Genomic DNA, 13,400 nt, shown 5'->3' with positions numbered 1-13,400 from the left:
TGTGCAGCCACAGATATTAGAGTGTTTTAGCAGCGCAGGTTTACTGTCCGCTCCACTCGCAGTTCCCAGAGGAGCGTCGCGCAAGAGTGGTGTTCTAGCGCTGCGTCTCCTCACGGTCTTCCCCGTCCACGCTAGAGCGAGGTGCCTCGTAGCGCCTCCTGGTGGTGGCAACTACACTTGCCAGAAAATGGTTGCAAATAAGCCTCTCTAATTTATGCGTCAATAAATGAATAATAGCTGTTTACGTTTGCTATATGCTTTTTTGGTAACAGCAGTGCTTTGATTTTAGCAGTGAAGTTTTCGTATTATGAAAAAGTGAAAAGTCTGCCACTGCGAGAGCCAAGTCAAGACAACGCAAGTCATCCCTTGCAGCGTGCGTGTGTACGCATGTGTAGCGTTGTCTAGCGTGTGTATTCATCCATCCTCTACGCTTGTCAGCGTGAATCATGCTGCCACGTTGAATGTGTACGTTTTGGTTTGGCTAGTGCAGAAGGCTTTGCACGAGGCCCGCTCATTGCGCTTGGCTCGCGCGAGGAGAGGAACCGTTCCGCTACCGCCTCAGCATTTCCTGCATGTGCAGTAGTGCTCCTGCCGAGCAGAGAGAGCAAGCACACAAACCCGCTCAGCTAAAACTCTCTATTGACTCCGTGATACCAGAACGATGACCGAGTGAAATGATTTCACGTAATCTGTAATCTTGGTTGATTACATTCTGCGTATTTCTTCATCACCTGCCCGATAGTACGAATGCAGTCTATTGTTGACTAGCATTCACAAAAGACTGCTTGGTTTTTTGGATAACTGAAGTCTAGGGTTGTCCTTATTCCTTATTACCTTGTAGGCAACAGACAGTGAGCTGATCGGTCTGTAATTCTTCAAGTCCTTGACGTCTCCTTTCTTATGAATTAAGATAATGTTTGCTTCCTTCCAAGATACTGGAACCCTCGAGGTCACAAGGCATTGCATATACAGGGTGGCCAGTTTTTCCTGCACAATCTCCGCCCCCTCCTTCAACAAATCTGCTGTTATCTGATCCTCGCCAGCTGCTTTCCCCCTCCTTTGCATTGCTCCCAAGGCATTCTTTGCTTCCTCTTTCATTCCCAAAGCAGGATGTCCATTACATTCGCTCTGCCTCTCCACCTTGGCTGCTGTATAAATGTGTAGAACTCCTCGATGAGCTTAACCATCCTCTCCATAGTGACACTGCCTTCCTTGTCTTTTAGCACATACATTTGATTTTTCCTACCTCCATTCTTTAGAGCATACTGAATTCTTTCCATATTATGCTTTAGGTCAATTACCTTATGTTTATTAATTAACTCTGATAGCTCTGCCAGTTTTAATCTGTCTGTGGGGTTTGATGCTTTCATGTTACAGCATTTCTTAATCATTAGTTCTGCCACTTCTAATCTGCCTGTGGGGTTAGAGGCTTCCATGCTTTGGCATTTCGTAACCTGCTGAGCGTTCCATAATAATAGCTGTGGAATATCCTTTGTTACTTGAACACTAGCATTATCCTCCTCTGTTAAAGCTGTTCTGCAATTAAATCCTCAATTCCCTTTAGTGACCAACTCGTTGGTGGGCTTACAAGTTCCTTCCGCTCTCCACTCGAGTGCAGGCTAACCTCACTTTCTTATGGACTGCACCTTGCCGAGCACCTCCACATCCTCTACGATGCCAGGTTGAATGCGCAATATGAAGTCTATTTCATCATTGGGGCTCCTCCACGTCTACTTCCTGTTTGCTAGTTCGCGGAAACCCTAGCAGCCCGTCATCAACTACCTCGCCTTTCTCTTTATCATGCGTTTTTCACAGCCTGCCACCGAGCAACGCACTCATCCGCCCAGCCCATCGTTTATCCCGTCACAGCCATCCCAAAGCCGTCTGCCCCCAGCACGCCCATACCACAACGTTCAAAAACTCATTTTTCCTCACTACTGCCCTGGACTGGAACGACCTTCCCGGCCACATCGCTTCCCTCGAAGATCTTCAACAATTCAAGACTGCCATTGAAAATCATTTTTTGCCATAACTGCCGTACTCCCCGCCCACCCCTCACATGTAATGCCCCTTAAATGGGACCTTTGAGGACCTAATAAATGAATGAATGAAAGGTATTCATGATCTGTAAATCATTTCTATCTGCAAACTGTACCAACTCCTCTCCCTTGCTATTTTTAGAACCTATGCCATAGTCACCTACCGCCTGGTCTCCAGCCTGCTTCTTGCCTACCTTCGCATTGAAGTCGCCCATCAGTGCAGTGCACTGTGATTTTACTTCGGTCATTTCCGATTCCACATCCTCATAGAAGCTTTCAACTATCTGGTCATCATGGCTTGATGTAGGCGCGTAGGCTGGCACCACCTTCAGCTTGTACCTCTAATTAAGCCTAATTACGATAGCTGCCACCCTCTCGTTAATGCTATAAAACTCCTCTATGTTGACAGCTCTATCCTGATCTATGAGGAATCCCACACCTTGTTCTTGTCTGTCTGCTAATCCATGATAGCACGGTATGTGCCCGGCCTTTAGTACTGTATGCACCTCATCTGTCCTCCTAACCTCACTAAGCCCCATGGCATCCCAATAAATACCCGCTAATTCCTCCAACAGCACTGCTAAGCTAGCGTCACTGGATAAGATCCTGACGTTAAACGTTGCCAGGTTCAGTTTCTAATGGCGGCCTGTCCGGAGCCAGAGATTCTTAGCACCCTCCGCTGCGTCCCAGGTCTGACTGCTGCCTCGGTCAGTTGCTCTACAGCCACTGGGGCCGAGGGTTAACGGGTTTGTCCATAGAAGGTTGCGGCCAAGTGCTACACCAGGGTGGCCGAATCCTGTTCTGGTGAGAAAGTGCGTTGTCAGTTCTGGCCACCGAGATCAGGCCGCACCCCTGGCCTGGTTGTGCAATTCCATCGACACGCGGAGTTTCTTTCTTTTAAGCACGGTGGAGAATTGCAAGGCATCGGCATTTGAACTTGCACACAAGGCAGCTGCTCTACGCCCTCGCTGCCCGTTTATAGCTCATGTCCACACTATGACCTTTTGAGGCCACACAGTCTGTGCAGGGTGGCAGACAGATGCGCGGCCCTTTCCCCACCGCACTGCGAAGGAGGGCACACGCTCACACATGCAGCAGCTGGGAGGAAAAGCAGAGTGTGGCTGTGCACAACCCCACATGCTTCTTCCTTTTGGACCCTGCTCAAGAATTCCACACTGACCCCCCCCACCTTCATGAGACGAGAAGAGGCACAAGTTGCAAACAAAGCTCAGAGAAAGCTTTTCATGGTAACCCCACCCCTGCCACAGCTGTCACGCCAGCTAAAATACTGGAAGAATCTACCAATGGGCTGGGGAATACGAACACATCGTGGCCAAAAAATTTTACAAGCTCTTCAATCGCTGCGCATAAACTGCATTTCACTGGCTAAACCCAACACATAAAACACGAGTGATCACGTTTGCGGACATGTTTATTGGCTTCTTGCTAGGGCTTTACCACTGTTCGTACAACCCAATCCTGCAAACAGCCCACACCAGGGGGCAGACATCTAGAGCTCAACCAATCAAAAAACCTTCTTCCGTGTAGCGGGCAGAGTGGGTGAGGGAACAAACACGGGTTAATGACATCCTAGTTGAGATCAAGAGGAAGAAGTGGGCCTGGGCAGGGCATGCAATGCAAAGGCAAGATAACCGCTGGTCCTTAAAGGGGCTGCAAAACACTGCTTGGGGGGATACCGGCTATACTTCAGGTGGGTTCTTTATGTCACACAGATGCTGACTTAAAAAGAATTATAGGAATCGATGCACAGGAACGGGAGTTATTTAGTGAAGAAATTTCAAAATACAAGCAAACAAAACGCTGCCCTCAACTCGATTTTGGCGGGGCTTCCCACTCCTATTTCGCTCTCCCAATGACGGCACGTGGCGCAACCAATCAAAACAGCCAGCCAGACCACGTCGCGGAAGTTTGTACTCCATGGTTGCCTGCTCTCTGTAACTCGTTCTTGCTGAGACTGGCAGCGTCAGCGTCAGCGACGTCAGCGAGACTGAACGTCAGCGAGATCAGCGAATTGCTTCATTTCTGCTTAGCCAACACGTACTTTACTTACAACGGAACAGTGTACAAGCAGATCTTCGGAACCGCAATGGGAGCGTCAATTTCGGTCACGGCTGCCAACCTGACAATGGAGTCTATCGAACAGAAAGCCCTGAACTCGTTCACTCATCGTCCAAAGGTGTTTCTGAGGTATGTTGATGACTGCTTTTGCATTTTAAACAAGCAGCATATTCACAGCTTTCTTGAACACCTGAATGCCGTAGAGCCATCCATAAATTTCACTTTGGAAGAGGAAGCGAACGGCATGATCCCGTTCTTGGATGTGCTCGTCAAACATGATGCGCGTCGCTTAGCCTTCAGCGTCTTCCGAAAAGCAACGCACACGGGAAGATACCTGGATTTTGACTCCGCTCATCCTACGGCTCACAAGCGTTCAGTGGTTGCGTCCCTTGTCATCCGTGCTAAAAACATCTGTTCCGACCCGGTCAGCCTTGGCAACGAGATGGCGCTTATTCAGAAGGATCTTGAGCGAAACGGCTACCCCAGAAATTTTATCAGCAAAGTGACCAAGAAAGTCACCTACACACGAGGAGCACAAGAGCTGACAAGAAAGATAAAACGTGCTGCGATTCCCTACGTGCGTCAGATCAGCGAGGCCCTTTCAAGGATTTTCCGTAAACACGGAGTGCACATTGCACACGTGCCAACCAGCAAGCTTCGAGCCGATGTGGTCAACGTGAAGGACCCGCTACCACGTCCCAAGTTCCCTGGCGTTGTTTATCGGATACCTTGCAGCGACTGCCCCTCCGTCTACATCGGGGAAACTGGGAACTTCCAGCGGCGCATTAAGGAGCACCAGGCCGACGTCAGAAACAAGCGCGCTGCAAAAAATGCAGTTGCAGAGCACGTGCTATCCACTGGCGACGAGATAGGCTGGGATGAGGTGGAAATCCTGGCGACGGAAAGAAACCTATCTGCAAGACTGCATCTAGAATCCCTAATCATCCAGACAACGGCCAACACGCTAAACAAGAATCAGGGCACGCTACATCATATCTACGTGAAAAGTTTGCAGAAGATTCTGAAGCGTATATAATCATGTCTTCTTCTGTGACAGCCTTAGTGTGAACAAGGGCCCCGTATGGGACCCGAAACGTCATTTTTTCATCTTTTGACTTGGTCAGTGACCCAATTTTCCTTTGTGAATAAATAATGCTTCACCCTGACCAGACGGTGTTCCGTCGAACCTTGGACTATGTCGTTTCCATGCCAGAGCGCCCCTGGTGGTGTATTTTTATTTTACTTGCTTTGAAGGGCATTCATCTAAGACAAACAAGTTGTTTTTGTTGATCTAATATAGAACGCAGACAGGTGACAAAATGTGTCTCTCTTTATTCACACAATTTGCAGTATATTTACTGTTTGTCCGATCATCAAGCTAGCGCCAGGTGATGTCATATCCGCTGCTAAAAACCCGCCACTGTGTGGCGACACCATCAGAGCCATGAAGCTGTTTTTGGGAGGACATTAAAATATTAAAAAACGGAATGTACGCGGTATTACCGACGCTAATAGCACCATTATAACTCACTGTATGCAATCAACAGGCAAAACAGTTAACTAAGATTGTCTTTCTGGGCCCCTTTAAGGGTAACGGAGTGGATCCCAAGAGAAGGCAAGCGTAGCAGGGGGCGGCAGAAAGTTAAGTGGGCGAATGAGATTCGCCTTTAGCCTTTAGCCTCGGCCCCCTCTTGGACTGTGTCTGAGGAAACAAGAAAGAAAGAAAGAAAGAAAGAAAGAAAGGTTAAGAAGTTTGCGGGGATGCAGCGGCCACAACTGGCGAAGGACAGGGTTAACTGGAGAGACATGGGGGAGAGGCCCTGCAGTGGGCGTAGTCAGGCTGATGATGATGATGAATCATGAGTAAGGGCTGGAAGTTGAGGCCTATGACTGCCTGTAAACGCTTAAATGCAGCATTCTGGAACCTGGCCACCTTTGTGCCAGTTCTGCGCCATTTAGCATGGTCATCCAACTCTTCTTCCCGCTGCTATGGGGTTAAAATGACCACATGCATGATTGTGACAAGCGCCAAGACAGCAGGTGAGCACATGAGGCAACGTCAACATGCAAACTGTGTGGGTACGGCAGTCACACGAGACTAGAGGGGGCGTAATTTGGAAAACAACAGACACACATCCAGAATTGCTGACTGGGCGAGTTGGTGGGACATGATTCAAAATGACCAGCGCGAAAACAGACGGAGACAAGAGAAGAAACACAGCCGACAGGACGGGCGCTCACTAACAACCGTTTATTTCCGAGGAAAGCCCAGCCCAGTGTGTAGGCCAAAAACCACGTGACGGTCAGGGGTCCAAAGATTGCAACCTAAAGCACAGGCATCAAAGGGCGGCCGACACAAGCACGTGCTTTAGGTTGCAATCTTTGGACCCCTGACTGTCACGTGGTTTTTGTAAGCTGAAGGCAAGATAACCGCTGGGTAATTGAGCGGATTCTGAGAGAAGGCAAGCGCAGCTAGTGGTGGCAGAAATTTAGGGGGGGGGATGAGGCTAGTAATTTGGCGGGGATACAGTGGCCGCAGCTGGCAAAAGACAGGGTCAACTGGGGAGACATGGGGGAGAGGCCATTGCCTTGCAGTGGGCGTAGTCAGGCTGATGATGACGTCCGTGCTTTGTGTGTAGTGTACACTGTTTCGTGGTCATCAAGTAGAGTGCATTACGTGCACGCATGATATAACCAGATCTCTTACTTCGAGGGGCACCTTCCAGTATCCTGGCTTCCCTACTTTTATTCCACTTTCTGCGACACTTGTATCAACGAACGTATGCTAAGGTTGTCTTCCTCTGTAAAGATGAATATCTGCTCTCGAACTAGATCCAACTCCTGTACCTCGTCTCTAACTGCCAGCTCATTTATTCTGATAGCCCTCATCAGTCTTTCCCTCTTCCAATCTAGCCTCGTTTCTAGGCCCCACTGTCCTATGGTTTCTACACCTTACCTAGCTCTTCCTCACCTTGCATGATGCCAGGATAGGTCTATCCTAAGCACAGAAGCAAGTGGTCAAGCTGGGAGAACTGTTCATACAGATCAAGAGAAGAGCTGCAACATTTGCTATGTAAGTACATATTTCTGTTGGACACGTGTGTGCGCAAGAAAACTTCCAGCGAAATCTAGATGATTTATGCCTTTCTCGTGCTATGTACTGAGCTGCCAACACATACATCATGTGTACATCATACATATGCGCATCATGTTTTACATAAAAATCACTCTGGAGCATGGTGCTCTTCCTAACAGACTGTCATTGGCCATACCGAAAGTACCGCGTTTATATCAGTGAATATTACTATCAATGATGCAATAAACATCCTTGAGTGGCTTCCAGCAACACCATCAGGCACTTTGCAAACAACTACTGCAAACCCCTTGCCCATGAACCACGGGCTGACACAATGACCTTATTTTACGCTACACACCCGACACACGGCAACGCGTTGTGGCGAAACAGCGCGACATATCGCGCACGTCATTTGTGCGAATCCCAGGTCGCTGGTGACCGAGCCGCGCGCACAATAATAATAATACAAAAAAGAAATGGCCGGCGAGGCGGCTCGCTTCCGATCGACTTGAATTAAAGGAAACCGCGGAGACAAAACAGAGACAGGCAGCGCCATTGACATCCGATGACTCGTCCACATTCCAGCGTTGCTTTTGCCGCAGTGCCGACAGGTGGCGTGGCATAATATAATGTCGTTTGGCGAACCACTCCACGCATACTTGTCAAAGACAGATTACAAGCGAACGAAAGGAAGTACACGCTAACATGACATGTTAGCAGGCCCGAACAGTACGCTCAACAGATTTCCCAAGGCTTAAAGGAATTGATCGCACTTTTTTTGATTGTGTGCAGTACTACGCGCAAACTTTGTTACAAGGGGCAGCGCAGACTAGCGCGAAACACGGCACCCATTGTGTAACGTGAGCGTCACAGCTGGTATGAAAGTTGAAATCCACGCTGCAATTTCTGCGGCCCGGGAAGGTATGCGCTACTGCAGCGCAAATATTGTAGACAAGCCTAGACTCGATTCGCAAGCCTCTTCGACATTGCCGCTGATGTGTGCAGGCTTCCATCCTTCGCGCTCACTTAGGGCACTCCACGGAAGCATTTTATTTGTCCGCGCACCTTGGAAGTAAGTGCGCGTGCTTTAAAAGATTTCAGCGCGTACCGTAACTGTCACACACGTGGCATCCTAGCTGTGTTTAGCATCGTGTGCGCGCTCAGCCAGCAGCTAGCGTACGGGGCAGCCGCCAGGCATGTCACCTCCCCCGTTTTCGGGCAACCACCACGGGCGGGTGCCGGCCCGGGGTGTTCGCAACCGCGCGTGAAACAAAAGAGAGCTCCGTTAAACCGGCATGCGAAAACGGGGCCGCACCGCAAGACAACCAGAAGGCACGCCGAGGGGACCAACGGAACCGACCTGTTCGAGGGGGGCAACGCTATTCTTGTCCATGGCGAGAAATCCGAAACAGAGCGTCTTCATAAGGATCGCACACACGCGGACACCACACAGACTCAGCCACTGGAGGCGGCGAGGAACGCGGCCCACGGCGGCCACGCCACCGCTGACAGCAGCACCACACCGACTGCACCACCGCGGCCGTTGCCGCCGCTCCGGCCAATGGGACGCAAGTTTTTGAAAAAGGGGCCTCCGGGAGGGGGGAGACGACGATCCGGTCCCGGAAGTCCTTGGCGGCGCCGGTTGACGGTGCGGCAGCGACTGTTCCAGCAGCTGCAAACTCGGACGCAACTCGCCTGGAATTTTGTCTCGGAGGAAGAGCGACGGCTTTTTTCGCGTAGCAGCGGACTGTGGCTCATCTCGAAATGGCACAATAGAAGGGGGTGTGTGAAAGCACACGGGTTGCAATGAGGAAAGCAGAGAGAACACGCGGCTTAACCACTGTGTCAGGTCGGGTGTAGGGCGCGCTACGCCCGCGACCGCTGGACCAGAGTTCGCGAGGGAGTCATCACGCCACTCGCTTGGTCGCCGCTGCCCGGATGACAACAAACGCCCTAAGGACGTCCTCAAATGGTCAGACACCCTCATCCGAAATAGGACGTTCTGAGTACTATTGTAGTGCATCACGGCCAAATGTCCTCATGAGGACGTTCTTTTTAGGACGTCCTCATGACAGAACTGCTGGACAGCTCGAGGACGAAAATTTCTCAAATGTCCTACAAGCGTCCTGTCGTAGGACAATATTGTGGCGTTGAACTGAGATAAAACCAGCTTCATCTTGCGCACGCCTTTCATTTCATAAAAACCGCAGATTTATTAAAAAGATGCTCATATACAATAGAGATGTAATGCGGAATTCTATTGTAACTGAAAACATTATGTGCCTTAACGAGATATGCTAAGATATATGTTTTAAAACCAGGTTATGTAGGAACTGAATGTTTCTGATGGGGTTGGAAAATTGCTTTTTGAGGAAAGGAAATGGCTTACGAAACTCTGGCAACAAAGCACATGCCACCGTTCGGTAGTTCGGTCGAGGTGATGCAGGGAGAGCTTGCAGACTGCGCTTCTTACGGTTTCTTACAGCGTACAGAGGTCGCCAAAGTTACCATATGAGCAAGGCAGCGCGTGAATTTGTATGCTATCAGAGATACGTGATAGTGACTCTAGCAACTGAACGTCTTTTCGGTGAGGTTACTTCTGGCGCGGTCCTGCTCTCGTGTCGTCTGCTAGATCGTGCGTCGTCTGCTGCGCGTCATGTGCTCGTCGTCTGCTACGCGTGCATGGCATTTGCCGATAAATGCCAGGCAAGAGCGAAACCCGTAAGCTATAGCTTCAAAATAGCAACAGGAGCACAATCAGTCCCATCGTATAAAAAAACGATAGTCAGAATGAATATAGTGGTCATAGTCCACATTAGACAACACAAAATTTAGCCTTGGAATGCCTGTGTATTCTTTAAAGAGGCGCATTGCGCATGCGTGCAAAGTTCCCACGCTCCTGCGTGCACAGCAAAGGTAATAGGCACTGTGCGGCTCACAATGGACCAGCTTCGTCGCTTCCCAAGTTGCGACCACCCGGCGTGGACGAAGGAATGTGGTGCCTTGAATTTCTGAAGAAACGCTCGTTCTGTGACAAGCTGCCGTCGGCCCGGCAAGAAAAGAAATCGTACTGCTTTGCAGTCGAGGCATACTGATTGCCCTCATTCCTCAGGACCAACGGCTGCGATTCTGGGTATAAGCATAATCATTTCCGCAGGCATGACTGTAGCGTACGTAAAATAGCTGATAGCTCATCGAGCGCTGAAGCTCTTATCAATTAGATATATGTCCAGATAACTTTCAGCATGATATACTTGATCGTCTACAGGTGCCGAATGTAGTGCAAACGTTGATTTCATTATTTTGATATGCTCGCGAAGCTTGATTTCGTTGAAGTTTAAACAAGTTCCTTGAACTGAGTGGCTCATGTTGTATGTAGTTGGCCAATCGCAAGTCACTGCTAAATGTATTTTAAAGGGGTGGAGACACCAAATTTGTGGTTCGCGCGTTCTTAGTTTCAAACGTTTCTTATGGCTCCAGGAAGCATGAAACACACTCAGATTCATATATTCACAGTGAATAATTTATTATAGCATTTTTAGGTGAACGATTTTCGGTTTCGGAACGCCGAGTTGTACAGTGACGTCACAGAGGGGGGAAGATCACTGATCTCCACTAGGCGGCTGGATGCCGCATTCCCGCTTTCCGAGACGAGCGCGAGTGAAGCCACCGGAAGTTGGACCGCTTGTCCCGGAAGTCGGGTGTCTGCTGTGTATTTCAATGCAAAAAGTCGCGACTTTCGCCCTTTCGTTCTCAGTTTTTTGCGCTGTTCTCGAGTAATGTCTGCTGTTATATGAAAAGAACAAGCAAGCTGAACGCGAGAAATGTGAGCATTGTGTGCAGAACCCTTTAATTTCTGCGAAAGCGAAGAAAACAGGCATGCAGGTCTCACCCTTCCTCGGCAAAGGGGTACGTGCATTGAACACTATTGGTGTCTTCGGCTGACGGCACTCGTGGAGTTTTCTACGCACTCGTGCGGTGCCCCACGTTCGGCTGGATGCCACTCGTGCAGTGCCGTACATTCGGGTGGGACGAGCACGACACGCGTGCGCGCCACCGCGCCACCGTGGAGACCATGGAGGAAAAAAAACTGAGGAGGGAGCGTCCGGCGAGAACCTTGAAGCCGGGTAATAAAAAGTAAAAAGCATGCAAAAAAAAGCGAGTCGGTCCCCCCGTGACCATATCACGTGATGGCGTGCGGTGATCTTTATCACCGCCGCGCGCGCGAGCGGCGAAACTGAAACCATCTACCGAAACTGAAAGCGCTCAGGCAGGCGCTGCATCATGAAGTGCTGCGTGCCCGGGTGCAGGAGCCGCACAGAAATCGTTTGTTCGGAGGTTTCGTTCCATAGGTGAGTGAATATTTCTTCAATGGTACTAGCGATGAAAATATGCGCTGTGGCTCTGCATGGAAAAGAGCCGAATGGGCAATTTTTTTTTTTTTTTCAATATTGCGCGACAGGTTTCCGAATGACCCTGCAGCCAGAAAACGGTGGACTGACGCACTGCAACGTTCAGATAATTGGTTACCGACAAAATGGAGCGTTGTATGCTCCCTGCATTTTGGTGCAGAGGACTTCAAGCCTGCGACAGGCCATCTTCGCCGCCTGACAGAAAGTGCTGTGCCATCGCTTTCGCTTACTTCAGTAAGTAGCATGCGTGTATATTATTATAAATTAACAGCAGGAGTTTTTAGCGATTAGCTGACTGTCTGCATAACTGCAGGACGGCATCTTTGCGTGCTTAGTCACCCTAATATTTCAGTGAGAGTGAATGCTCCTATAAAGTACGTGCAGGACTGCAATAGCACTCTCGGAACTATCGCGACAGAACTTGACACCAGCCTGGAGGAGGTCTGCCGACCACCGTTCGTGGCTATATATATGTCATGACAATTTAAAGTAAAGCTCATCGCATATACTAGCTGTCATGCCAAGCTTAAAATCTATACAGCATTATCGATCTGCTCTGTCATATTGCACGAATACGCTAGTTCCCAAATACGGGTTTACAATTAATGGACATGGTAATATCGGTGTGAAACCAGTTTCATCTATCATAATCATTTTGCTAAACTGAACTTGAGTGTTGGTTTGGTTTGGTAACTGAGAGAGTTAATACTACTGCGCCATTTCCTAAATTTTCTCCAAACCAGTTTGTTACAGTTTCGTTTTCATGTTTGTGTTGTGGCGCCACCCGGTGCCGACGGTTTAGAACTTGCGAGGCAGCAAGGCAATAAAAAGGACACAGCTCTAGGGGCAGTTGTTCGTTGCGCAGTGGAGCGCGTGCATCATCGTCCGTTTCTTCGAGCCTAGCCGTTGACGGCGACCGCCGAGCCGGTCCGCCTCTCGGCATTGCTCGGTCCACCAACTCGTTACAAGTGGCGACGAGGAGAAAAAATTCAAGTTCAAGTTCGTCTTTTCTACGCCCCTTCTGCGCACGTGAGTTCTTCGTTGTTCTGACGAGTTCAACGCGCAAGATTTCCGTCATGCCAATGTTCGGCAACCTCGAAGCGTTCGACGGAGGAGGAGGAGATGCGTGGCCTTGCTACGTTGATCGCCTTAAAGCTTTTTTCATCGCGAATGACATCGCAGAAGCAAAACAGAAGTCAGTCTTCTTTAGTTGTTGTGGACAGAAAACGTATGCTCTCTTGCGGGATCTCGTGAAGCCCGCCCAACCGCAAGACAAAACCTTGCAAGAAATTCTTTCTGTTCTTGGTGACCATTACTGCCCCAAGCCATCTGCTGTCGCGCAGCGTTTCAGGTTCAACACGCGTGTTCGCGTGGAGGGCGAGTCAGTCAGTAACTTTGTGGCGTCGCTCAAAAGCCTCTCTGAACATTGCAACTTCGGAACTGAGCTTAGCAACATGTTGAGGGACCGCATCGTGTGCGGCATCAACGACACAGCCGTGCAGACGAGGCTGCTCGAGAAAGCAGACCTTACGTATGAAGATGCTGTACAGACTGCACTTGCCATGGAAGCTGCGAAGAAAGATGCCGGCGAGATAGCGAGCTCAAGCCGAAGTGCGCTTTCCACTTATCAAGTCGCGGCATCAAAGGGGCGTGTCACATGCTACCGCTGTGGGGATGAACACCTCGCGTCCGTGTGCAAGCACATCAGTAGTTCGTGCAATTACTGCAGGAAGCAGGGACACATTGCTCGAGTGTGCAACTCGAAGAAAAAGCACGCTTTGTCACGGAAGGGAA

General features: G+C 49.6%; 1 protein-coding gene across 7 annotated transcripts in view; it reads right to left on the bottom strand.

The window, feature by feature from the left end:
- The window catches only part of pyd (zonula occludens-like protein polychaetoid), a 357,804-nt gene that overhangs the window by 212,909 nt on the left and 131,495 nt on the right, over positions 1-13,400 (bottom strand). Inside the window, exon 1 of one of the 7 annotated variants that reach the window (XM_089563942.1) lies at positions 8,510-8,997. The exons of 4 other annotated variants lie outside the window; for them this stretch is intronic. In XM_089563942.1, the coding sequence (XP_089420068.1) occupies positions 8,510-8,617 (108 nt within the window). In that variant the 5' untranslated portion in view covers positions 8,618-8,997. Of the gene's footprint in view, positions 1-8,509; positions 8,998-13,400 lie in introns of those variants that run through there. 2 more of the 7 variants (XM_089563943.1, XM_089563945.1) reach the window with 2 other exon arrangements.

The sequence above is a fragment of the Amblyomma mixtum genome, chromosome 10 (genome assembly GCF_055824585.1).
Source record: "Amblyomma mixtum isolate Tamu chromosome 10, ASM5582458v1, whole genome shotgun sequence".
Classification (NCBI taxonomy): domain Eukaryota; kingdom Metazoa; phylum Arthropoda; class Arachnida; order Ixodida; family Ixodidae; genus Amblyomma; species Amblyomma mixtum.
The sequence above is the reverse complement of the archived record's forward strand: the minus strand, read 5'-3'. Positions and strand labels throughout refer to the sequence as shown.